This window comes from Pseudorca crassidens, chromosome 8 (assembly GCF_039906515.1).
Source record: "Pseudorca crassidens isolate mPseCra1 chromosome 8, mPseCra1.hap1, whole genome shotgun sequence".
In the NCBI taxonomy this organism is placed as follows: Eukaryota; Metazoa; Chordata; class Mammalia; order Artiodactyla; family Delphinidae; genus Pseudorca; species Pseudorca crassidens.
The window spans coordinates 78,290,966-78,318,599 of NC_090303.1; the positions used below are offsets into that span (position 1 = coordinate 78,290,966).

The 27,634-nt window shown below is 40.8% G+C and overlaps 1 protein-coding gene and 1 long non-coding RNA gene across 4 annotated transcripts; one reads left to right on the forward strand and one right to left on the reverse strand.

Moving 5' to 3' along the window:
* On the reverse strand, window positions 1-16,897 carry LOC137229242 (uncharacterized). 3 transcript variants are annotated; one of them, XR_010945608.1, is made up of 4 exons: window positions 16,804-16,897; window positions 15,884-16,117; window positions 15,221-15,376; window positions 13,298-14,773 (listed from the first exon to the last, which is right to left on the reverse strand). It is a non-coding gene; the product is annotated as an uncharacterized lncRNA (long non-coding RNA). The 3 variants fall into 3 exon arrangements; XR_010945609.1 differs by lacking the exons at window positions 13,298-14,773; window positions 16,804-16,897 and adding an exon at window positions 1-361 and having other exon boundaries at window positions 15,884-16,416; XR_010945607.1 differs by lacking the exon at window positions 16,804-16,897 and having other exon boundaries at window positions 15,884-16,412.
* On the forward strand, window positions 15,156-26,381 carry WNT16 (Wnt family member 16). Its single transcript, XM_067746837.1, has 4 exons — window positions 15,156-15,594; window positions 15,784-16,025; window positions 17,832-18,118; window positions 24,875-26,381. The coding sequence occupies exons 1-4, from the start codon at window positions 15,500-15,502 to the stop codon at window positions 25,337-25,339; spliced, it is 1,089 nt and encodes a 362-aa protein (XP_067602938.1). The 5' UTR covers window positions 15,156-15,499; the 3' UTR covers window positions 25,340-26,381.
* Window positions 26,382-27,634: the final 1,253 nt, after the last annotated feature.

Genomic DNA, 27,634 nt, shown 5'->3' on the forward strand with positions numbered 1-27,634 from the left:
AAAATAGATGGTCAAGAGGTACCAAATCATCTTTTAGCCATTGTATTAGTTTCTTTGAAACATTCCTCTTAATTTTGATTTATAACGCTGTGGAAAGCCTTTAGAATAACAGGTTCTCCATCTCTGGAGGCCTCAGCCAGGTGCTCGTCTGGACACGTGGGGAATGTAGCTGGAGGTCTCTGCCAGGCAGAGCCTGGAGGGGCGTGCGAGGGCGGGGTCCGGCAGATGCTTCTCTCTGGGAGGTGACAAGCGACCCAACTGCCAGAAACCATCAGCTTGAGATGATGTTAGGAAAAGCTGGACTCCACTAAGATGATAAAGAGAACTTGGAGAAGGAAAGAGGCCGGGGCAGCTCTGTGCCCTGTTGAAAATAAAAATGGATCATTAGGGCTTTCTGGGAGTAATTGCTCTTAGTCGGGGATGCAGTGATGAGCTCCGCCCCCTCGCCCCCGCCCTCCTCTCCCCCTCCCAGCTCTCCGGAGGGGCTCTGATCTCTCTCACCGGGCTTTCCCGCCGGCAAACGCTGAAGTGGATGAGGAATGAGAGGGCGGCTTAACTGAATCCTGTAAGCTGTGGCGAGGGCACCGTTGCATGCAAGGCACTTGGCAAGATCACAGTGGTACAGCTCATTAGGTTAAAAGGGAACTGCCTCCCCCCGTGGAATTTGTCCCCCTTTTTGTTACTTCCGCAGTCCCTATATCCAACTCTGCCATTGCACTACCACATTATATAATAATTATCTAAACTCCCCAATTTTTATTCACCATCCCGCATCCCCCCACTAACCTGAGCCCCTCAAGGCCTGGTATTGACTCTTTTTTGTTGTTGTTAACATCTTTATTGGAGTATAATTGCTTTACAATGGTGTGTTAGTTTCTGCTTTATAACAAAGTCAATCAGCTGTACATATACATATAACCCCATATCCCCTCCCTCTTGTGTCTCCCTCCCTCGAACCCTCCCTATCCCACCCCTCTAGGTGGTCACAAAGCACCGAGCTGATCTCCTTGTGCTATGCAGCAGCTTCCCACTAGCCACTGGGATTGACTCTTATGCAAGTTTCTATCATATACTTCCTAACACAGTGTCGGAGCTCAGCATCTATTTTTCTCTCATGCTCCTTCCTCTGTCTACTGCCTCTCAGCTCAGATGCCATCTCCTCTAGGAATCGTCCTCTGATTCCCCAAATACGGGTCAAAGTGACCTTTCTTTGTGCTTCCTCAGCGCTCTCTGCTTCCCCCCATCCCAAGCTTTATCTTTCTTTGTCTGTTTCATAATTTGTACCCACTGGAATATCAAATCCACAAGGAAGGAACTGAGTTTTTTGTTTGGTTGTGCTTATTTACTATTTATTTTTAACTGTTTTATTGAGATACAGTTTACATACCATAAAATTCCCTCATTTCAAGTGTACAATTCAATGGTTTTTAGTGTATTTACACGTTTGCAACCATCACCATAATCTAACTTTAGGACATTTTTGTCCCCCTAAAACAAATACAGCAGTCGCTCTCCACCCTTCCCCTTTTCCACCCCAACCTTAGGCGACCACTGGTCTGCTTTCTGTTCCTATAGATCAACTTGCCCTGAATATTTCCTATAAATGGAGTCATTCAATATGTGGTCTTCTGCAGCTGGCTTTTCACTTAGTATTTTAATCTTTGCATTCTCAGTTTAGAAATAAATTGCTTAGCACAGAAAAGACATTCAATGAATTTTTCTACCATGAAAAAATAAATGCACTAACCAACTCTAGCATTTTCTGGAGCTAGACGTTGTGCTCAAAAGAGAGCTCGTCCAAGAGGCTTTGACAAAGCTTTGGAAATAGCATTATCGCTTCCTAAGCCCTTTTTAGCAGGTGCCAATTGTTTGTTTGTTCCCATGGGGCCCCTTGGACCGAGGTGAGGCACGGAAGAGGTAGCTGGGGGAGGTATGAGCCACACATGGGAGCTGCCTGCCTGGGCTCCGGGGAGGCTGCTGGGCGCTCAGGGAGCTGCTGACGCCGGATGCCGGGCCCTAAGTTTTGCAGCCCACGCAGGTCTGAGGTGCCCCTGCCTCCTCTTCGCTGGACCGAGTCACTGCTCATGTCAGCACTCACTGATGCTCTTTCTGCCCCGCCCTGTCAAAACTGGAGAGGGTTTGCTGAAGTCATGCCCAGGTTTAATGAATAATCGGTACTGAGGTTTTCAGAGAGGACACAGTCAGACATTTTTAGCTGTAGAATTTCAGAAATCATCTGTCCAGAAATGGGGCTGTTGGAAGAAGCGAGGAGCGTCACATAATGTATCTCAAGGATTCTGCCATTCCCAAGAACAGAGGAGACAGGAGAGAGGCTGTAGAGATGGCCCCATCCACAGCTGCCTGCTAACCTGACCCCGGGGTTTGTGGGAAGATGCTCCTTCAGGCGTGCATACCAGTGAGGCACGGCTTCTGATCTGTAGAAATCTTTCTATTAACTTTCTTTTTCTACCGTACTATTGTCAACTGCAATATTAATGAAGCATCAAAATTTATCATTTTTATGTCATAAATCTCCCTTTAATTTTATACATAATAAGTGCTTACAGATGCAAATCATGTTTGAATGGAAGGACATAATGGTTAAAAGAAGTACTGGCCATATTGTAGTAATTTTGCAAACAGCTGGTTCAAGTTAACATATGTGTATTCCCAGTCTCGTGTATATGAGATACAAGTTAATGTTAACAGTACTTTAACAATGCAACTGAATCTAATTATGGAATTGAAAGCGCTATGGGTAGAGGGATCACATTTTCACTGAAAAGCATAGGTAGACATCTGTTTCTGGTGAGTTTCAAATAGGTACTTGCATCTTTTACACTCACCAATTCCATAATTTTTTGCAACTGTGGATTAACTAATTGTCTGCATTTTTTTCCCTAAAACTAGATGGCAGATACATTCTTCAGCAATTTAATTTTGCCAGTGGCATTATATATGCCTTTTAAATATGGGAGGTGTAAAAAGGGCTGCGACTGGAATTTAGGGCAAAGGGAAAGCTTCCTTGCTTTGTTACCAGATGGCTCCCCGCTGTGTCCACAATTCTTTATTTTACTAGATTCTTCTGTTGGAAATCCTTTCAATTAGTGAAATCACTTACATTAACCTTCAGGGTCTCTTAAGATGCTAATATCCTTGGAACATTGGGGATGTTAGACATTTCAAGTAGGAGTGAATTAAATTACATTATTTTTCTCCCAGTAGCTGGCTAAAGTCAATGCACTGAGTAAATACAAGGAATGGGGCATGATTTTGAAGGGAACCCCGTTGCAAAGACGATCCCTCTGAGAGAAAGGGGAGCTTGAGAAACAAGGGGCATTGGCTGCCAATGGGCCACTGTGCCCAAGTGCCATGCTGTGTGCCAAGTTCACTTCTGACAGCTGACATTTAAAATCGTTTACTCTTGAGCAACGGACTTGGAATACAGTACCTCTGCAGAACTGCTACAGGAATTCAAATTTTTCACCTGGAGAGGTGACGGTTTCAAAGATGGCCTGATTGGGCTCTTCCCATAACCTACCGTTGTTTTGCATTTTATCAGTTCAGCTTAGTCAGAAGACCCAATTAGAATCACATTTGTTCCTCCTCTAGCTTTTCATGTGCTGGTTTCCACTGCCCAAAACAATGAAAAATTGTGCTTTTTTTTTGGCATTGCACTTTTTTTTTTTCTTTTTTTTTCCGGTGCTCAGGCCTCTCACTGTTGTGGCCTTTCCCATTGTGGAGCACAGTCTCCGGACATGCAGGCCCAGCGGCCATGGCTCACGGGCCCAGCTGCTCCGCGGCGTGTGGGATCTTCCCAGACCGAGGCACGAACCCGTGTCCCCCGCATCGGCGGGCGGACTCTCAACCACTGCGCCACCAGGGAAGCCCCGGCATTGCACTTTTAAGCAGGAGCCCAATGCATCTAAAAGCAGGTCACTTAGACAGTTGTCAAAGACGTAAAGCATTGTTAAAGGGGAGACAGTCACTCACCGGCTTAATTGTTGATGGAAATAAAAAGTTTATGTTCATCCTTTATTGCTTCGAGGATTTGAATATCAGTGCAATTGGTCTATGATGCCAACTATCTCAAGGATTTCCAGGATCAATTTGTCGGGTCTGGTGGGCTGTGTCCCAAGTGTTTTATCTATTCTCATGGTTCCATGCAGGTGCATTTTTCAGAGAGAAAATGAGTTACTTAGTCAAGTGTATAATGACAATGGTCCTCTCTAGAGCTTCCAAACAAACTCCTCCAGATCATGTATATGTGAAGATATATTCCACAAGCTTGTAAGACGTGAATGGTCACTGGCAAATGAGGCAGATTAAAGAACACAGTGGTGAAATTTCATGTTTTAAAGGACTTTGAAGTATTTTTAAAATTTGAGTAAATATGCTCATTGTCTCCGGTGTCCAGAAAGGTAAGGTAGTTTAGTGGCCTGAGGGTAACCTACAAACATTTCTATCCTTCTGTCTCTTCCACGAAAAACGTAAAGCATAACTTTTAACCTAAACAGAGTGTGCTCCGCTTTGCAAGTGTTTACTTTTATGTCGCACTGAAAGACAACCACTGGCAAAAGGTTTCTTGGAGGAACACGATTCAAACACTTAAACCACAAATTCTTATAGTTCCAGAAATGTCAGCTTTTTTTTTTTTTTTTTTCCAGCAGCACACCAGTTGGGAAGGCAAGCCAGTTTTGACCATCAGGTTACAAGAAGGAAAGAAAACTAAAAAGAGGACGCAAGAGAAGACGAGAAAAATAAGGCAAGGGAAGGAATGGGAGCAAGAGGAATTAAGGGGAGAAAGAAAGAGGGGGTTTAGAAACCTTAGAAATGGTAGCAGATGTCATTTGTTGTCATGCTCATCAGTCAGCCAAAATGGTCTAAAATTTAACCACAAATTCAGCAAGTGGAACTTCGAGGCTATGTTACAAAAGGCAACAATGGGTCAGAGTCTCCAGCTGAAAGCTAAAATTTTCAATTATCCAGATGTGTGTTTGGTTTTACAGCCATTAGGTAACTGCATTGCTGACAAAATACAAAGATGCTCTTAATCAGAGAGAGGTTAATTGCAGTCACAAAAGGAAAATGTCTTATTTTATACTAACTAATCTGATTAGTTTGAAACTGCCTTTTGAAAAGGACTTATCTTTTTCTTAGCTTAGTCTTCAGAATCATGAGAATTTTCTTGTTTTTGGAATAAACCTAACCATGGTAGCCCACTTGCTAACTGTATTTCTTGCATTTCCCTGTAATAAAAGTTGTCCTTGGGCTTCCCTGGTGGTGCAGAGGTTAAGAATCCTCCTGCCAACGCAGGGGACACGGGTTCGACCCCTGGTCCAGGAAGATCCCACATGCCGCGGAGCAACTAAGCCCGTGCGCCACAACTACTGAGCCTGCGCTCTAGAGCCCGCGAGCCACAACTACTGAGCCCGCGAGCCTAGAGCCCATGCTCTGCAACAAGAGAAGCCACCGCAATGAGAAGCCCGCGCACCGCAACAAAGAGCAGCCCCCGCTCACTGCAGCTAGAGAAAGCCCACGGGCAGCAAGGAAGACCCAACGCAGCCAAAAATAAATAAATAAATAAATTTATTAAAAAATAAAAGTAACAGTATAAGTATGATGTTTAACAGGTTAGAGCAAAATACCAAAAGAATTCAGCTAAGAGAGCCGGAAGTTAGTACTTCTGGGGAGGGTGTAGAGGGAGTGGCGAGTAGGAAACTGCTGTTTTTCATTACAAGACTTAGCTAATTGTTTAATTATGTCATACAGATGATTTTTCAATACCTGTGATATTGTGAGAATTTTAGTAGAAGGATCGTTTTATTTAAGTTGTTTTGCAAAGTTCCATTGATTCACTGATGTACTCCTTTTTTTTTTTTTTGCGGTATGCTGGCCTCTCACTGTTGTGGCCTCTCCCGTTGCGGAGCACAGGCTCGGGATGCGCAAGTGCAGCGGCCATGGCCCACAGGCCCAGCCGCTCCGCGGCACGTGGGATCCTCCGTGACCAGGGCACGAACCCGTGTCCCCTGCATTGGCAGGCGGACTCCCAACCACTGCGCCACTAGGGAAGCCCTGGTGTACTCCTTTGATTAGATTACTGAACGGTAGGTATAATTTAAATATAAGGAAAAAAGGCACAGAAAGATTCCAAGAAAGAAAGATTCCAAGAGGCTACTGAATAAAACTAAGTCAGAAAGATAGACAATGCTGCCTGAGTTTATTCCTTCTGAGAGGTTCTTCTGTTTTCTCCAGCTGTGAAATATATTTATGACTTTCAACTCCTTTCTTTTGTTCGTTTTCGAGGGCCAAGTGAAGACACACCTTAAAGCAAGCGATTAACAAAAATAACCCTCCATCAAAAGTGTTATCAAATGGTTTAAGTTATCCTGAAAACATATAGCCTATTTCTTTGTATGCAATCACAAGGAGCTCTACATGTTTTGTCTGGTCTGAACATTTACGCAACTTATCAACAAATAATTGTGCATATGAAATGAATCAAAATATTCCTTCAGCGTTTTAATGAACATCTATATACATCAATATTACCACATATTTCTCAAATTTAGCCTGCTGACGTTAAGCCTCCTGTTGATTACCTATTTTGTGACTTCTCCTCATCCACCTGTCTATCCTTATATCGATTACTCTAGACCACCCAACATGCTTCTAGGCCACTTGCCCGAGATGCCAATGTGTGAGGGACCATGAATTAATTTCACTGTTACCAAAGGAAACCACAAGCAGAAAAATAAACCAAATAATGTGTTCTGAGGTTAAATAAGTAGAGGAGGATGACATTATTCAGGGACGCTATGATTTTTGCTGAAATCATCCCTCTGCTCCTCTGGGTTAATCTGTATCTTACCAGAGCTTCCAAGGGCACAGGGGGCTAGCGCTGCAACGGGTATTGATGTGTCCTCTACTCACCACTCCCTACACTGATACTAACTATCACTGCATAGCTTGTCTTTTCTCAGAATACAGTCCACAGCCTCTGTGTCATAGTTATCCTGCCAATAGCTTCCGTAAGAGGTTCTTCATCTGCCTGCCCATCTACCTTGAGGGCTTGCCATGCTACACTTTACAGTAGGTAGCAGACTGATACCTTGCTGTCTGCCCAAGGAAGTAAGGACCTCCTTCAACATTTCTGTACCCTCATTTCTTTCTTCTATGGTGAGGAAATCTGTACCCTATTTCCCACCTCATTGGTTACTCCTCCCCTGCAGAGAAAGAGTGGCCAGTCAATGGGTCCCTGTCACCAGTGGGTACCTCCAAAGCAAGATGGCCCCACCTGCCCTCTTCATAGGCCTGGACATCCTCGGGTAGAGTGAGCTGTCCTCTCCACTTCCTGTGGCCTCCTGCCAGCCTCCTTTCTCAGGTCCAGTTTTTCAGCGTGAGACTGGGTAGATCTATTGGATCAGCCTTGCTGTCTTCAATTCAGGGGGAAGGAATAGAAAACTTCGCTTTGCATAATCTAGCTCGACTAGGAAGCCTTACACTTAATAAACCTGATACTTTGCGCAAACTGGTTCAGTTTTCCGTCTGCATGCTTTATTCATCAGAACCCCTGGGACAGGGAGGGGAGGGGAGTATCAAGGGGAAGATTCCAGCACTGAACCCCGCCCTGGACTGCCAACAATCACTATAAGATTAAGATATGCTGAAGGTCAAATCAGTCCCTGAAGGAAAACTCCTTTCAGCCGAAGCCTGCCATAACGCGGTTAACCTATAAGGCAAATATTAGTTCTCTCCCCAAAACAGCATGAAAAAGTGGCTCCACTGTATTTGTCTGGTGCTGGTTTTGTGAGTGTGCCCTGGGGACTGCAGACAATACGCTGGTGCTGAAGTAGCAACTGAAATCTTTTACCCAGTCGGCTGGACTCAGGCTCTGTTCTGGCACGTGGCCCAGTATATCAATATTGTGGTTTTCAGCCCATTTTGGAAGCCGTTTCACTAAGCTATGTGACAACCCCCAAAGTTGGTCTGGCACCAGAAGACTTCATCAGATTGCGAACTTGAGAGCCCTCAAGTCAGCTGTTTCTGTATTGATGCCTCCCTTCCTGTAATCACTAACAGAAGGTGAGGGGGCTACAGTTGGAACACACCTCACACCTTCAACGCCGTTCATGTTTATGTCTCTGAACCCTCGTAAATCTCCTGGGCTCTGAGCACTTGCTGACTCAAATGAAAGCACTCTCTGGAGGCAACTTCAAGTAAGCGTTTGAGTTATTAGCAGAGCTCAACAGACGTACCTGGAAAGAGCACGTGGCATGGCTACAGATTTGTCAGAAAGATTTAAGAGTATCAGTGTATTTACTGATTTGAACACTAGCAAAAACCGAAGCTGCGAATACTCTAGACCCAGCCGTCTGATGGTCCCCTTGGAAATTGTGCAGACCATGTGGCCCGTACTATGCAACGTACTAGGTACAAGTCATGGCGAACTTCCAGTTGAAAAGTGGCAAATTAGTAGATGATGTCAATGCTGACAGCTCTCGACTTTATGCTTCGTTCATTCCAGTGTTATGAGAGATGCCTTGTCTGTTAGAACGACAACCACACAACCAATATTGAACACCTACTACCCACTCAGCCTTGTTGTAGGCATTGGGGGGGGGGGGCGTGCAAAAGAATTCCTCATATTCTTTGATTTGAAGAGGTTTATAATGTAATTGGTGACTTACAGTGAAGGCATGTTAAACCACCAGAAAGCAAAAGTAAATTAAGCGATACATCATCTGATAGGTACCTCAGATGAAGTAGAAGTTAGGCAGAGTGGTGTTAATATGATTAACTGTGTAAGACTTCCTGAAGAAGTGTGACCTAAAGAATGGGTAGGCAGGCTTGGGTAAGTAAAAAAGAAAGAAAAAATTCTAGGTATGGAGGCAGGGTTTCTCAAGAAACCGAAATAGTAACATGCAAGCCCTGCTTGTGGAAAAGGGAAGAAAGACATTGGGCTGCCTAGGGAGAATGACCATAAGGAAAGAGAGTGAATTTAATAAAAAATGACAGCTATGGAGAAATCCTGAATGAAGGATTTTTACAAGTCGAACCAAAGGGTTTACAACATAGGGAGGGGTAAATAAGAAATCATTCAAGGTTTCAGTGGGGAAAGTGAAAAAATTAAAGTTAAATTTAAATGTGATTCACATTTAAAGTTAATGTGAATCACATTTAAAGTTAAAAGTTAATGTGATTCACATTTAAAGTTAATTTTAATTAAAGTTAATTTAATTTACATTTTAATTAAAGTTCACATTTTAAATTTCACATTTTAAATTTAATATTTTGGTCTTGTTTTTAAATTTTGGTCTTGTTTTAATTTAAATTTTGGTCTTGTTTTAATTTTAAATTTAAAATTTTGGTCTTGTTTTAAATTTAAAATTGTTAAAATTTTAACAATTGTTAAAAATTAGGTTAAAATTAGGTTAATTAGGTTAAAATTAGGTTAAAATTTAGGTTAAAATTGTTAAAATTTTGGTCTTGTTTTAAATTTAAAATTCACATTTTAAATTTAATATTTTGTTTAAATTTCACATTTTAAAATTCACATTTTAATTAAAGTTAATTTAATTCACATTTAAAGTTAAATTTAAATGTGATTCACATTTAAAGTTAAATTTAAATGTGATTCATCTGGTGTGAAGATGGAGTAAACACCAAATGGTAACTGTCTCTTGACCAGACTTAACAAACCTCACTTCAACATGCTGCCCACCCATGATGAGGACAGTAGCCAATGGTCAGACGTATGGACAACAGCCTCGAATACAAAGGCAGTTTCAGCATTTGCTGAGTTTTGACTGGCATTTTGTTGAATGCAGAATTATATCACAACAATTAAATGTAATTATGCAGACCAACAGTTAGAATAAGATAGACACCGTTGATTCTTTCTAAATGACTTCCCTCCAAATTTTCTCCCTTAAAGTTTGAGATTGCTTGATTTTAGTAAAAAGGAAAAAAAGGGCTTCCCTGGTGGCGCAGTGGTTGAGAGTCTGCCTGCCGATGCAGGGGACGCGGGTTCATGCCCTGGTCCGGGAAGATCCCACATGCCGCGGAGCGGCTGGGCCCGTGAGCCGTGGCCGCTGAGCCTGTGCGTCTGGAGCCTGTGCTCCGCGCCGGGAGAGGCCACAACAGTGAGAGGCCCACGTATCGCAAAAAAAAAAAAAAAAAAAAAAAAAGAGAGAAAATTTGGTTTTTTCCATTATAGACATCCCAGTGATCTCTCCATAAATAGTACTCCTAAAAATATGAAAGTCCAGATTTTTGAAGTTTTCTTGATAATTTTTTAAACTCAATAATAATTCATTAATTCAGTTGTTTTGTTATACAGAATTCAGAAAAAAATGTTTTGAAAAGGGGTATGGAGAGATTCAACATTCTCCATGCATTTCAGTTTTGACAAATAGTGACCACTCTTGTTTGTCAAGGATTTTACTTATAGTCCCTCATTCCGAAAAGATTGCATAATCAGTGCAAATAACCACTAGAGATAAGCCAGGTTCTATTAACACTTATTGAGTCTTCTTCGATCTTAATTTCTAGGACAAGTAAACAACAAAAACAATTTTTTTTACTTTCATAGTTGTGAACATTTACAAAGCAAGACAGCATCCTTCTCCAACTCCTGTCCCTTCTCCTAGTTCTGTCACTGGTGTCTCCTCTGCTGCTCCAAGTCGGGCTTTTCAGGCCACCAAAGGACAACAGGACATCCAGAATACCATTCTCTGCCCCCTCCTGAGAGCCAGTGGTCACAAGCCTGTGCTCTGTCCCACACTGGTAGCATCCAGGTGGAATTTAAAATAGAATGGATGAGGACCCAGTTATGTAAAAAGTCACCTCTGGTCTTCTGTTCCATCATGAGAGTTAAGACCAGCTGGGGTGCTTCTGGTATCAGTTTCCAGTACATAAGTCTCTGTGATCTGCAGCAGAAATTCTTACAACAGGGCCCTTAGAAGTCTCGTCCTCTGATGGACTGCCAGAGACAGAGTCCAAGGCATATCTGTGCAGGCAGACTTTTTGCTGAGTTTCCCAGGGACTGAGAGAAAACTACCAGCAGGCACAGCCTCTCCTGGGTTCTACAGCTAATAATCTACAATTGTCCCGGATGGGAGGTGGGATTTATTGCTGGCCAGCTACTTATCTTGGTACAACTGGCCCAGTTGGTCAGAGAGGACCATGGTCAGAGATGCAGTCTCTCTGAAGAGCTTCTTTGAGTGAAATGAATATTTCCTCTGGCTCTCCCTCCTAAATCCCCTTTTCCAGAATGTAGCTCAAAACACCTTACCGTTGCTAGGAAAACAAATTCATGTACCCTTCTCGCCAGATCAAGAAGCTACAGATGCTTCAGTAATCTGTACAAACTTGGAGTTACACTGTGCTTTGCTTAACAGCATTAATCAAATTTTAGGTAGCTGGGCTCAGATCATGAGATGATATAAGTTCAGCTCCCATTTTGAACAATTAGTGGTATGATCTTTACAACATTTTTTAGAAAGCCTGCATAAGACAGTAAGCACGAGGTTATGTTCTATCAGACAGTTAATATTTTGTTCTCTCTCTGAATTACAAAATCACAAATAATAAGTAGGAAATGAGATTCCTTCTTGCTGCTAAAGAAATGAACAATTTGAAATGTGTAGTTGCGTATACGTTTGGATTTGACCCATCATTTACTTTATTGTTCAACTTTAAATAGAGAGCATAACCCCCACTAACGGTAGTAGAGATGAACCACTTCAAATTAATAAGAGATATAAATTAGATTCTGAAGGAGCCCCTCACCTTCATATTCCAGGATAAAGAAAATATCTGTAACTTCTTTTATCTTCTAAATAAAGTTTCATGTGACCTGACAGGATTATAATACATTTTAAAATTCGACCACCTTAAGATATTTCTGCAAAGAAAATAATTCATTTTAATTAAGATCCACAAGGAAAAGTGGAACAGAAGATACAAAATGGGGGCCAGAAAACTCTAGCCTGTGCCACCCTAAGAACTGGGGCCCCTCTCTCAGGTAGACAAACCCGGTCGCTAGGCTTCCTCCTCCTAGGAGTGCAAATTCACTAGCAAATGCAGTCTCTCCACCCCACCACAGCCATGTACACACCATGCCTACCGCCTCCCTCCCTCCAGCCCTGTGGAAACTCCAGTAAGAGATTCAGATCCGAAAGAGCTTTTGAGCATTTTACAGGTGAGAAGACTGAGGATCAAAAGTGAAATTGATTGCCCAAGATTATAACCTGCTAACTGGAAACCCAATCACTCAACTCAGCCCAGTGCTCTTTCCACTGTACCTCCCAGTCCACAAAAACCAGACAGCAAAGTGGGGGTGGGGGGTGGGGGTGGAGGTGGAATGGAAGGGCATCCACGCAGACCGCCATCTGCCTCTGAGAGACCCGACTTCAGGGAGACCTCTTCAGGAGACCCACCCACCCATTGTGGGTTTTTGTTTATGTTCACAGAACAGAACATCTCTTTTGATGGAGAGATCTGTGAACTGTGATATGAAGATCCAGGGGACACAGAAGAAGAATTTAGACCTTGAGACCAGATACCTGGGATTTGGTCAAAAAAAGGAAAAAAAAAAAAGCAGTGCTTTTTAATCAAGTTCTGCAGCAGCATGTTGTGGTAGGAAAAACAAGACCTCTAAAATAAGATCGATTTTTGACTCTACTATCTTCTAGCTGAGTGGCCTTGAGCAAGTTTCTTAGTGTCTCCAAATTCATTTCTTTATCTATAAACTGAGCACCAATTTGAGGGGTTTGAATCTTTGCATGGAGAGAGAAGAGAGAGACAGAGAGTAAGAGAGAAAACACAGGGGGCATGTAGGCTCTCAGTGCATGACACAAAAAGGCACTCAAATGTCTGCTTGTTGAATAAGAAGCTTAATTCTTCAGCTGGACCATCTCCTGGAAGTAAGTCTCCTTTGCTTTAGAGATATGAACAGAATGACCCCTAAGGCCCTAAACCACACAGAAAAGATGCAGGACCACTCAGGCCCTGAAACTGTGCCTTGGATTTGAAACTAGTTGACCCAGTGGTCTTAGACTCTAAGAATACTGTGAGTGCCCCTCTAAAGGTTTATTTGGATGCCTGGACAGTGTTTGATCCCTAGACTAACAACAAAGGCAACATTCAAGTGACCCCACTCCCAAACTAGATTAAGTAATCCTACAGTGTGTGTTCCCAGCGCACAGTACTTCCCCAATGCATTCATTGCTCTGGCTGTGATTGCCAACTGGGCTATAAACTCCACTACCATTTAACTCAGTGCTATCCCCACTTTTTAACCCATAACAGAGGCTCAGTATATCTTCCTAAAGGAAAAAAGTCCAGCAACATCCTTAAAACATCTACCATCGTTGGCTCGAAAAATCAACCTAAAGTATTCGTGTTCTCCACTCCCCCAGTTCTTCCCCAATACCCCTGCAGAGGAAGCCTCTTCTCTAGATTCACCATTTGGGCCACTTAGATATCTGCTCGGGATGTTCCTCACCACGTTGTTAATCTGTTCAGTAAATTGTGCTCAAAACCAGGATCTCGTGTACTGGGCCCCATGGCAGGAGTTCAGCAGGGAATTCTCCACTATCCCTCATGGAGAGGCTCACAGAATAAAGTGAGCTTGGATGAAGCCTCTGATTTTCAGAGAGGCCACTAGCCATTAGCCAAAATATTTCTGGATCAGTAACTACACCCTATCATCAACTTGACTCTCTAAAAATTACAATGTGGCTTTAGGACCTGGTACATGGCGTTCACTCAATAAATATTTGTTGGATAAAAAAAATGAATGGGACAGGATGGGAATTTCAGTGAGCTTTTATTGCTCTGGGCTGATATAGGAGACATGCAGCAAATAAAATCATTTATTTGAGGATAAAGCTAATAAAGTAAATCTTTAATTTGAGTAAGTCTAGATTTTGGAACCCACTAAGGTGGTATACCCTGAGAGTTTACTAACATTTCAGAAGTCCTCTGAGGAGCAGGTGATGCCCCTCATAAACATTTCCTGTCACCAACTAGTTGAGACAGGGTTTTCTGATACCGCAGCTACGCATGTGCCGCCTGAATTCAGAGTTCTCCCCAGAGATCTTCTAACCTGGAAAACACTGGTTAACTAAACTCTCTAAACTTCCAGGCACCAGAACATTCTCCTGCTTCCGAACTCTTTGGCTCCAAAGAGTAACTTGCTGGATTCTATACTTTCCTTTACTGATAATCTCAAATTATTTTGTTTCAGACTTGTCTCCATGGCTGGAGACAAGGCCAGAAAGGCTGTGCCTTTAAGGGAAGGGATCTTCATAAATTCTCACAATAGTGGACACACAGTAGGTGTTTCATAAGTAAGCTTTTAAAATTTGTCTTCAATGTGTAGCCCTGTCCAAAGTCTCCAACAGAGACATAGTGTGCATTGGAGAGAAGGGAAAGAACACAGCCCTCATCTTTCTAGAGCTCTCCAGACAGCTCTCACTCGCATTCTCTCTGTGCCCTCCATCTTCTGACAGTGCCCTCAAAGACTACGGAAAATAAGCAAAATCGTAAAACGAAATCACCTAACACAATTTAAATATGGTAGATTCGATGCTAGGCTGGAATCTTCCCTTTCGATAAAAGTAAATGCCTGCACAGACGATGATCGATCTCAAGCTTGACAAGTATTTTACTCATTCTCTAAAGTCTCCTGAAACGTTGAGACCTCAAGCAGGATGTTGAAAGGTCAATTTTTTGGTAGCAACTCTGACTCAAGAAGATTATTCTCCTGTGAGGTGAAGGAGAGGAAAGAAACGGGGGCAGTGAGATTTTTCCATCCACTCCACCCAGAGGGTAATTAATCCAAATGAGACTGGGCTGGGTGGAACTCAAACATCGCCCATTCAACCCACACCTTCACCCAGGGTTGTTAAGACAGAAGCTCCCCTATCAGTCTTCGGGTTGAATCAATACCCCTCCCGCAGAGACCCGCTCTCAGGAAACTGTGACAGGAGGAAAGGTCAGGAACACAGGATCTGGACCGGCTGTCGGGGAACAGCGGGCCCGAGCGCCCCCCGCGGAGCCTGCTCTCAGCCAATGAGAGCCTGAGGACCCGGGATGATGAGATGAGGGGCCGCTGCTGGGCCAATCAGGCTCCAGGTGCGGCCAGGGGGAGGAGATGGGAGGAGAGGCCAGGGGCGATGGAGACAGAGCTACATCAACAGAAGTTTCTCACCTTGGAATGCGAGGGACGCTCCCGCATCTCCGGCACATCTTCAACTCGTCTCGGGAGGAGTGCCCCAAGCTACTTTCCCAACTTCCTCACGCTGCTCCCAGCTCGCGAGGAGAAGGCTGCTGAGAGCCCCTACTACGGCTGGCCTTTTTACGTTGTCTGCAGGGAGAAAGGAGGCGAGGGACAACTTGGTGCTGGGGAACTGACCTCTGTCCTGGTGGGCCTCTGGCTGGGGAGGGTCGAAGAGGAGTGGCTGGGCCTGGGAGACTCCATGCGGGGGCCATGGACAGAGCAGCGCTCCTGGGACTGTCCCGCCTGTGCGCGCTGTGGGCAGCCCTGCTCACGCTGTTCCCCTGCGGAGCCCAAGGAAACTGGATGTGAGTATGGGGGCAGCAGGGGAGCACGGGGTTTGTGGCAAAAGGGATGCCCAGCCTCAGGGAACTTTCAGCTGAGGCTGGAGAGGAGAGGCGGGACCCTAGGGCGGGCGACCTAAATTTCGGGTAAACATCTGGGATTGGGAGGAGAGCAGGGCAGCGGCTGACGCTAGGGGCGGCCGTGTCTTACAGGTGGTTGGGCATCGCCTCCTTTGGGGTTCCGGAGAAGCTGGGCTGCGCCAGCTTGCCGCTGAACAGCCGCCAGAAGGAGCTGTGCAAGAGGAAACCGTACCTGCTGCCGAGCATCTGCGAGGGCGCCCGTCTGGGCATTCAGGAGTGCAGGAGCCAGTTCAGATACGAGAGATGGAACTGCCTGGCGGCCGCCGCCGCCCCGCCTGACACCAGCCCTCTCTTTGGCTACGAGCTGAGCAGCGGTGAGTCCCGGGACGCTCGCAGCTGGCGCGGGACGGAAGGCAGGTCCTCCAATTCTTGTAAATAAAGAGTGCTTGCGTGGTCCCGTCGCTCCCTAAATCCCCAGAGAGGTCCTTTAGTGCAATGAAACTGGGGGCGACTGAAGCCAGACCCGGGTGCAGGTGCTGTCCTGGACGGGGTGACACCCCAGGTCCCGAGCGGGGCGCGTGGAGCTGTAGCTCTTCCTCCTTCCCCGCGGCGCCCGGCCGGAGTTGGGGAAAAGCTGACACTCCACCCCGCCGACCCCTCGGACCCCGTAGCGCCCCCCTACGTGGATGACCAGCTGGAGAAACATGATGTCGGCTACGGGGAATGCCGCTGCCGCATCTGCTTTGATTTAAAAGCAGCTCCGCTGCGCACCGAGCCCTGGCTAATTGCAGCGAAGCCCCAAGCTGGTTGGCTCCTTACAGCACCCGGAAGACGGAATAATGGCGATTTTAAAGGGACTGTCCCGGGCAGCCCCACGTGAGGCTAGCTCGGGCACTACTTTAGTTCTCCCCTCTATTCCTTTCCTTCTACCTTTTCCCTCCTCTGCGCACAGCTGCGGCGCGGGAAGCTGCAGTAACACGAAGTTCCACTTCCACCGGCCTAGCAGTGACTTGGTAAGGATAAAGGTACAGAGGTATCAGCAGATTCAAAGGATTTCAGGCCCTGGGCGCTGAAAGATTCTTAGTTGTTTTCCACACTCATTTCGGTTCCCCCTCCACCTTTGACCCTTCCCCGCCGGGTCCCTACACTCACCGCCGCCAAAGCATCGCTTTTGCCCCGCTGCGCTTTGGCCGGCACACCCTTCCGAAAGGGCCCTGACTCCCTGCAGAAAAAAAAGAAGAGGATGTGTTCTTCACAGTTGCTGAAATGTAGAGGCATCAGCTGTTGAAAGGGTTTATTGGACAACGACGTGATAACGTTTCTACTCCAATCTAAACATCTCCAAAGGGGGGGAAAAAGTCGCCTGCTGAGTCCCTTCTAGTCCATTTTATTACTGTTTTAATGGGACTTTAATTTTCAAAGATTTTAGCTCAAAACCTATTGCAGGTGTGTGATATCCATATTCAACATTCAATTGTTTTCCATAACAATTCTTTTTTTTTTTTGCTGATGACATTTCAATTATCTTAACTGCCTTTAATACTGTAAGTCGATATAATACTGTATATAAGAATATTTATATAATATTTAACTTTCATATTAATATTGTTTTTCAGGATATCCTTAAAAAATCAGTCTTTGATGTGAAATGAAACTGCAACATTTATCTCCTAATTGCTTTGGTCTTTGCTTAATTTTAATTTGCATTCTGACGTGTATTTTTTACACAACAAAAGTCATACCAAAATTTTCAGCTTGTGTTTTCTGATAACACATTTTAAATTTAACGAGAAGGGTAAGTGGGACTCCTTTGGGCATTGTATCACTATTTACGTATTCATACGAGGGATTTTAAATTCAACGTGTATTTATAGAATTTTTATTGTCTGTTAAGTGTTGAGCTGGATGCTGACATACATTTCAAATTTTAAAAATAAACAGATGATATTAAGGTATGAGGACAATTTATGATATACAATATAGGAAAATCATACTGAAAATTAATGTTGCTGTTTTAAAAACTGAGAACAATATGAAATTGTCCTTTCTTAAATATCTACTCATTAAAGCATCCATTGAAAAGTTGCTTCCCTGATAAGAAGATAAGTAGAAGACTTTGTTATGAACATAAACAGAGAACGGTATGACTCATTCATTTAGCAACTTATGTTTTATTCTAGGCACCAAGGAAACAGCATTTATTTATGCTGTGATGGCTGCAGGCCTGGTGCATTCTGTGACCAGGTCATGCAGTGCAGGCAACATGACCGAGTGTTCCTGTGACACCACCTTGCAGAACGGCGGCTCAGCAAGTGAAGGCTGGCACTGGGGGGGCTGCTCTGATGATGTCCAGTATGGCATGTGGTTCAGCAGAAAGTTCCTAGATTTCCCCATCAGAAACACCACGGGAAAAGAAAGCAAAGTACTGTTAGCAATGAACCTTCATAACAATGAAGCTGGAAGGCAGGTATGTATTACAAAATGGAATAGAAATCCAGTGCCTTTAGGTAAATAACACTAGGATTACACTTTTGGATCAATCTGACCAAATGGTTTAAAAACCAAATGCTTGCAGTCTAAGAATATATATGTATGTGTGTGTGTGTGTGTGTGTGTGTGTGTGTATGTAAAATTATATGTTTATTATATATGTATAACAGCAAGTATATATATATATATATATATATATATATATATATATTCTTTCATGAGCCTGTACTGACCATATTGATTTAGTTTAAGTTTCCATCTGATGTGAGTTGAATCTTATTATACAATATATTTGTGATTGTATAGTTCGTGTACCTAAAACACCAATTATAAAATAACAGAAGTACAAGTGCCTGTTGGGTCATTTTATTCCACCCTCTTAGATGGTTAGTTGCAGAGCCAGAATAAGACTTACAGTATCTGCCTTTCTAACGGGACTGAATCAAATTTCATTTTTTCAAATTTGAATTTTCATTATATTTTTAAATCTTTATTTTAGTAGACAATGACATCTAAAGAAGTTATCAGTTCTGTCCTTACTTTCTCTAGCAAAACATTCTTGAATACATTAGAGAATACACAACTCAAGTAATATTTTTCATAAAACAAAATTTATTTAAGGGAAGTAGTTATGTTATTATAAAGCAATGTAGATTCACTGTAAAAACTGAAAAATACAGATAAATGTAAAGCAACTATAGATATATTAAATATTTTGATATTTAAAAATATAGATATATTAAAGATCTAGGGAGAGCGAAATTTGAAGAATCACATCTAATTAACCTCCTTTATGAATATTTTAATGCTAAATTTTCTTAAAATGGTATAAATTTGTAGCTTAATTTAACTTTTATGTATTTCCCTTAATGAATATTGACACAATAAGCTTTGAGTTCTACAACATAGTTGAATTACTTGGTAATTCATAGTGACTTTCCAAAAACAGTCAAAACCTCTCTTAGGTATATAGATTTTCTATTTTGTAATAATCTTTTCAGGATGGGAATATCACCACACATCCTATATTATTGTAAATATTCAATAACCTGTAAAGGTCCCAAAGTAGTCATTGCAATCTGCCACATTCTCCTGCAATAAATTAAAATGAGTTGCGGTATCTCTTAGGAATATTTAAAGTATATGCTGTATTTGTTTTACATTTTTGGAAAGTGAATAAATGGAACTCTCTTGGAATAGTTGCAAGTTTCAGCCAGTTTTCTTTACTTAACCACTTTGGTTTAAAATACAAAACCGAAAACTCAATAAATATATCACCATAACACTTCAAATTCGACTATTCAGTTCTATTTGAATATTGATTCAAAATGGAAGATTCGAAAATAGGAAAGTCAGTAAATAGCTATGTAAGCTTTTCATTTTTTTGTTTTGAAATTTTAAGTTAATTTATCTCACTAAAGTAACTCCTGCTAACACCATAGTTATGCACAGGTCTCTTCTTGATAAAGTTTTACATTTAAAAAAAATTAAATGAATGAGTTTTTGCTTCAATTTAAATAATATCCAATAAAGGAATTTTTTTATTTCTAACATATTAATATAAAAGAGGTTAAAGGTAATTAACATTTGTTCTTTAAAACTCTAAACTAGAGAAAAACATCAAGTCAAATTAATACATTTTAAAAACAAGAAAACAATTGAATGAATATTTAGTATCACCTTAGACCTTAAATCTTCTTTAGTCATTCTTTAAATAATTTGGTAGAGACTAAAAAAATTTAATCAGAAAACAAAACTTCAAACTCATGTTATAATTCATTCTTTTGAATAAAGTTATCTCCAGACTTATGAAAAGTCCTAACGTATTCTAAAATGTATTTTTATTAGCAATATTAGACAGCTATTTAGTTTTATTCCATCTTATGTGGCTTTTTTTCAAATTAGGTAGCAATACTTGCCTCTATAACTATTAACTTTGATCTATTTATATTCTGATTTTTTTAAAAAAAATACAACTATTCAGCATCAATTTTAATCCACTGTTTATTGGCAATAAAACAATGTCCTCACTTTATTGAGGTTTTCCCTATTATTCTAATTATGCCCCAAAAATTCAGCCTTTAGGTATATACACATTTTGTGTAAATTTCAGTTTTCTCTACTGAATCTTTTTTTTTTTCCACATTGGTCTAGATGGAATCTTTAAATATTACAAAATATTACCTGGATATTTTGAGGGCACTACACTGATGTTTTTGTTGGTCTTTTCTCATGAACTATTACAATTCAAAACATTTTAATATTTTTCTTTCCGTTGGTGGTCAAAAAAAAAAACAAGAAAAAAGCCAACACCACCACCAGCACCGGAACAACAACAAAAATCAACCCGGTTTCCAAGATATTACCTAACATGGAAGAACAAAAAACTACATTTTCAATATTGGCAATTAGGAGCTTAATCTAATAGGTATATCCTTCTGAGTAAGGTTCAAGGTCTGTATTCAACTGAGTTGATTTTCCTCATCTCAAAATTCCAAACTCAAAACGTAGGAAAGCGTTCAGAGAAATGTGGGTACTGGTGCTTAGTAGTGCTGTGAGCAGAATAGATGATTTTCTAACCGCTGACCTTAAATACTCTAATTCCCACTTGGTTTCTGACACCATTCCTAAAGTTATGACTCCAAGAATAATGTTGCCGAATGGTGATTGTCTAACAGAACGATGTGATGTCTTCCAGGGGCAGAACTTCTGAGAATAATGTGACTTGGAATATTTATGGGTATTTCTTTTGGTGTGCTTAAAATATTTCCATTCTTCCCATGTCCACCTCATAAACTTTTAAGTTTCCCTACCCCATAATTTGTTTTATGATGAGTAACTCAAAAAAGTGGCATGGGCCCCACCCCCAAATTTCATTAACCTGTTTCAAGAATATTTACAAGTACTTGAACAACACACAAGTGTTTTGATTTTCAGCAGGTTCATATATATTTTTGGACTGAAAGGGACAAAATGGGTCAGAGAAATAGGAATACTACAATTAACCATCCAATTTATGTCACCGTTTTCATAAAAACTTAAACAGATCATCTGATAGTTGACAAATGAAATGTCACAAAATGTTCCATAACAGTTGTTTTTTTTTTTTTTTTTAGTCATTTCTGTAAAGCTTGGGTAAAGCAACCTACCGAAAAACAATCACCTCCGGCTGTGTTACCTCTGAGTCAAAACTAACTCCTTAGACCACTTCTCAAACAGTTTCTAGTTTTACATTAAGTGTTAATGATACATCTTTCCTATTTCACTTCATCAGAAATTTATCAAACCAAAACTTAACATAGGGAGACCAGTAGATTAAATGCTATGCTCCCAATTGCTCTCCCATAGTTTAAAAATATTCCACCAAAATGTGCACATCTGTTTGCAATAGTTAACAAAACATTCCTCTGTTAATATCGTTATAAACCTTAACAACTCAGCGAAGTAGAGAAAGGAATTTTCTTATAACCACACACAACTCATTCGCTTGCTATTCTCTTACTTCTCCTGTTAGAAAATCACTATGTATCACTGTATCTCAGAATGGCTATTTGACATCAATTAAGAATCCTAGCTGAAAAGCTCCAGAGTATGTATTTTTGGAGTGTTCATGCAATTTTCTTAAATATATTTGTACTTTCCACTTTCATTTTTCTCTGTTCTACCAAAATTATCCTGCTGCATATAAAGACTTTATATCATATATTACCATCTATCCTATGGAAGACAAGTGTCTCAACCAGGCTATTTATTTTTCTGTCAAATTGGAATAATAAGCAAGTACATGTTCATGAACTACCTACTATATGCAAGGCATTTCTTCCTATAAAACTAAATCAAGTAAAATAATTTATGAAAATGTGCTCTGAGAGTTAAATTCTGTGTGTGTGTGTGTGTGTGTGTGTGTGTGTGTGTGTACATGTTATCTGCCCTTGAACTCTGCATTTCATCACACTCTCCTAGTGGTGGTTGCATTGCTTTATTTTATCCCTATTTGTCCAAGTTTCTTCCTTGCAGTCTTACAAGGGTATAATCATTTAAATTGCATGTCAAGTTCTTTGTCTTTCTATCCTAGAATATCAATATGAATAGTATTCACATATATAATAAAAATACTATTTCTTTTCTTATACTTATCGTTAAAGACAAAAAGGTAATGGAATTGAAAGATAACAGAATTAAATTCCTTAAAAATATCTCTAGAAAGTTTAGTTAACTCCACGTATTTAAAAGTTTCTAGTTTTCTATGGCAGGAAACTCTCCCCAAAATTCGGTTACAAATTCAGCAGGTGGTATCCCTGGATTCAAGATCAGTCTTCCCTCTTATCCTTCACACCTGTGCAGTAGTGTGTCACTCTTGTGTCCTAACACTGTTGTGGGCTGAGGAATTGGAGGAAAACCCAGCCAGATCAGGGTCTCCCAATATCACTGACTTCCTGGCAGTGACTCTTTTGTTGAAGAAAGTGGTCTTTATTACTTCCTCTTGATTCAGATTACCAACAGAGGATGCGTTAAAACTGTTCAAGTGAGCTAGACTAACCATTCAATGAGTATTTGGTGAGCATCTATTCTGTCCTCCATGCTTTGCAAATTGGCAACACCATAGGTAATGTCTGAACTGGTTAATAAAAGGAAAAGGCAGCTCCTCAGTCAAGAATCTGAGCGAGAGGCAGCTCTAAATCACTAAGTGATGACTGTAACGAGCGTTGATCAGGTTTAAACACATAAACTTACATTCTTAGATTTTGGGCTTTCTTTGGACAATTTGTTTTGCTGTTACCTGGCATTGATTGAGCTCTCTTTTTCTCATATCCTTTGGGCACTTAAAATCTGAACAAAAGTAGGCAGATCGCATTAATTTGAACATTTATTTGCCTGGAGACTTTTTAAAAATTGAAGGCTTTGTGAATATCAAATGCCATAAATTGAACCAAATAAGCTTGTGTGCCAAATTGTTCTCAATTGAAAGGTAAATTTTACCTGAGATAATAAGAAATAGACATATCTACTCGCTTCTTAGTTTCATGAGTTCAAAACAAGCATATGTGTCGTATCCTATAAAAGACAGTGTTTAAATGTTGTTCGGTTTATTATTTTAAACACTAATAAAAAGTATTGAATATTACACAAATCAATACCATATGCTCTCATTCAAGGCTGCAAATATAACAAATTGTTTGAAATACTCTGTCTCATTAGATAGTTCAGAAACTTTAGTTAATTTGTTAGGAAATGTAACATTCCACAAACATGTCAATGTCAACTGTGGTACAAAATAACAAAGTAGAAACCCCTGTCATTTTATAGTTTTGATAAGAACTGTAAGTGGAGTTTAAGCGGTGGGGTTTTTCCTTTATTTGGCGAGATTACACACATAATTTCCAAGTTATCGGATGGCTAGACCCATTTTTTATTTTACCCAGCCTGTTGACAGAATGTCGACTCTCCAGTTAGTCCTGACGATTTATTAATCTGCTCTGCCATCCTCTGGGGATTGAAGGAAGTTATGCTGACTGGCCGGTATGTAAGAAATTAGAACTATAAACTTTTATTTTAGGAATCTCTGTATTGTTTGTGCACGGTTAGCCCCATTTGAAATTTTATCTCAACTCTTACCGTACCTTCTTCGTCAGGGACAGGGGGTATTTATTTTGACCTTAATGTGTGTCAGGCAATGGACTCTAACCCATGTATGTCATCTCATTGAATTCCTCCATCTGAACAGAATAACTCAGCACTTGGAATTGAAAAATCATATAAATATTATACCTTTTCTATGTTAGGAGGGTGCTACTGATACATCAAGAATAGGACGTATGTTTTGAATTAATTTTCCAGAAGAGGGGAAGAATTGGCTGGGAGCCACTGCACTCTCCAACCCCTTCTTTTGACCAACTTAAGTTGATTAGTCAGGATTTCTCATGTGTTCTGTGACCAGGGGATAGCATATCCCCCCAAACCCCTGTGAATATAACTGACGTTTGCAGTGATCAGACCTGAGAACTGTCAGTTCAGTAGCTCTCATGCTTGGATGCCCTTGGAATCATCTGAGCAGCTTTGTAGAAGTCATTGCCTGGACCCCACCTTGACAAATTAAATAAGAATCTCAGGGGTTATTTGTAAAGTTCCACAGCTGTTTCTGTGTGCATACAAGTCACCTGAGGATCTTATTAAAATGCAGATTTTGATTCCACAGGTTTGGTGAGGGACCTGAGAGTTTGTATTTCTCACAAGTGATGCTGGCGCTATTGGTCCATGAACCACACTCTGAGTAGCAAGGTGCTAAAATGAACGGTATCAGGAACATAGAGGCACTAACGAACATCCTCTCACACCCAAAATTAAGTGAGAGATTAGAAATAAACGTAACTTCCCTTTGTTATCTCAGCTAATCTCTGTTAACATTATTAGCTTGGTCTGCAGCTTTAAATTAGACTCAGAAAGGTTTGTTCTGTAGAGTGAAGAGAAGGACAAAACATTTGAATTCTAAGTGATCTAAAAGATCCTTTACGTGCAAAATCATCCTTATTTTTTAAAATTATTATTTTTCTATTATTTAATTGAAGTATTTTAAAAACTTATTATTTTATTTAATTTTAATTGAAGTATATAACCATCGTTTTTATACAGGAGTAAACAGATCCGGAAAGTTAAGTGATTAGGCTGGTAGTGCTTCTGTTGTTGAGTAAAACACTTCATGAACGATGTTTCACTCAATTCCTGTTGGTTTCAGGCTGTCGCCAAGTTGATGTCATTAGACTGCCGGTGTCACGGAGTTTCCGGCTCCTGTGCTGTGAAAACATGCTGGAAAACCATGTCTTCTTTTGAAAAGATTGGCCGTCTGTTGAAGGATAAATATGAAAACAGTGTCCAAATCTCAGACAAAATAAAGAGGAAAATGCACAGGAGAGAGAAAGATCAGAGGAAAATACCGATCCACAAGGATGATCTGCTCTACATTAATAAGTCTCCCAATTACTGTGTAGAGGATAAGAAACTCGGGATCCCAGGGACCCAAGGCAGAGAGTGCAACCGCACGTCAGAGGGCGCAGACGGCTGCAACCTCCTCTGCTGCGGCAGGGGCTACAACACCCACGTGGTCAGGCACGTGGAGCGATGCGAGTGCAAGTTTATCTGGTGCTGCTACGTCCGCTGCAGGAGGTGTGAAAGCATGACTGATGTCCACACTTGCAAGTAACCACTCTAGCCTTGGGCAAGAGTCCCCAGTGACAGACGTACAACGGGAGTGGCTCCCACTGTGCTGGGCTGGGGAGCCTGACACCTGCCTCCTCAGAATTCCCAGATCCTCGAGGCTCTCTCAGAAGTCCCTTTACCTGATCGATGTCAATGTCACACACTAGGCATGTAGATTTCTTGGGATTCTAAAACTGAAAAAGTTTGAGTTCATATGTTGGTGGTTTACGGAACAGATATTGAGGGCAAGGAAGATAAACTGTCTCGTAAGCAAGAAAGAACAGGAAAGAGCCTTCATGCCGAGAGAACTGGTCCATACTCAGGATAAGATCCTTGACTATGGAACTCGGTTGTGGAACTCAGTAGTGGTGGGTGAATATTAGTCATTTAAAAAAGACATCTATTAGAGCAGCAAGGAGCAGTAAATATGAATCTCATTCTCTGAGTATTTTTTATGAAGAAATCATACTAAGTGTTGGTGCATAGAAACAGAAGGTGTTGGGACAGGTTAACAGAAGTGGTGGGTGCCTACTTAACACTTTCATTCATTTCAGAAGAAAGAATCTTCATAAGTGATATAACACCCCCTAAAACATGTTTGTTAGCGATATTTCGTGACAAAACAAAAGAAGCAAGATGTAAGAAGCAAAATGTAAAAAGCAAAATGTATGATTTGGAGTTTAAGTGACTTTTAACCAGGAGAATTGATCTAGAAGAGTTATCAGTGAGGTATATAGCAACCTTTATCTTTGGCTTCACACTTTCATTATAGACCAGCTTCCACTATTAAAAACTCAGCTCTGAAATACTGGAGGAAGGGATCCTGAAAGCATGTGGGAAAATCAGAGGTAGAAATATAAAGGGCTCTCGTACATTGTAAGGAAAAGCGCCCTTTAAATGTGTAAAGACAGTATTTTGTACAGTATTTTGTTAAATTTTTTTATATTTTGTAAATAATGTTTTTAAGTTATATGATATATATTGAAACTTAAGATATTTTTTGCCAAAGCCCAAGAGCTAAGGCAATAAAATTATCTCAGAAATAATATTAGCTTGTTTCCTTTCATACTATTAACTTTGACATTTTTTCATACATTGAAAAAGAAGTTCATTGAGCAGTTAGTTACATGGATGTGTATTTCCTGCCGAAATAGCAGCTTTATATGTTGTAAATTAAAATATACAGCAATATATTGACAATTGTGCTATTTCAGCAGTCAGATTAGTTGGATTCTGTTCTCAATTAGTTATGTTTAACTTGTAAGGTTATTATAATAAATTATACAGTAAAAGTCTTAACTGGAAAAAAGAATCTAAATCAGAATAATGATCAATTTGTGGATTTGATATCCTGGATATTTATTATATTGTGTGAAATGCTGCACTTCCATGTGAATTTTGAGTGGTCTTGTTCTAGTATTCATGCATGTATATTCATGATATTTTACAAGGTTCCTAAATTACAGGGCTGTATTTAAGGTGGTATTTTAATGCAAATGCTATGTTTTTTATGAATTGTTAAATATTTCAGTATCATATAGAAAAAATAGATTTTCTAAGTTCAGAATGGACAAAGAAAGAATATTCTTTTTCTCAAAATAAGCTAAAGAAATGTTTCCCTGACCATCCTGGTCTCATTCTATTTCCTTTCAATTTTATTTAAAAGGCAAAGCAATAATTTGTGAAAAAGAGCAAACCACGGAAAATGACTCTGATCTAATATTAAAATCAAGGCTAAACATTTAACTGTGACCCTTAAAATTTAACAAAATTACTATTTACTGAATGAGAGACTCCAAAATGACAAATGAACAAATACAGTGCTTATTTAAGAGTGGTTTACCATTCTTTAGCATCCACTGATGAGAATAACCTGAAAAATAGACACTTATTCTTTTTTTTTTTTTTTGCGGTATGTGGGTCTCTCAGCGCTGTGGCCTCTCCTGCTGCGGAGCACAGGCTCCGGACGCACAGGCTCAGCGCCCATGACTCACGGGCCCAGCCGCTCCGCGGCATGTGGGATCTTCCCGGACCGGGGCACAAGCCCATGTCCCCTGCATCGGCAGGCGGACTCTCAACCACTGCGCCACCAGGGAAGCCCTAGACACTTATTCTTATGCCTTTTTTTGCAAAGTAAATCTATTTTATCTGCATTGAAAATAAGCACTCTTTCTTAAAACATGAAGACTGCAGTTTCCGTTAATGACCATTTTTTTTCCTATCAACTAGAAAACTTTTCGTAATTAACTTACCAACCGATTGTGAGAACCAGGGAGACTTTAATTCACAAATATATGAC

Excerpts from the sequence above, each read along its gene's own strand:
- WNT16 (XM_067746837.1), top strand. The coding sequence starts at position 15,500 with ATGGACAGAGCAGCGCTCCTGGGACTGTCCCGCCTGTGCGCGCTGTGG. Across the intron at positions 15,595-15,783 it reads GGAGCCCAAGGAAACTGGAT|GTGGTTGGGCATCGCCTCCT; the intron begins GTGAGTATGGGG and ends CGTGTCTTACAG. Across the intron at positions 16,026-17,831 it reads TGGCTACGAGCTGAGCAGCG|GCACCAAGGAAACAGCATTT; the intron begins GTGAGTCCCGGG and ends GTTTTATTCTAG.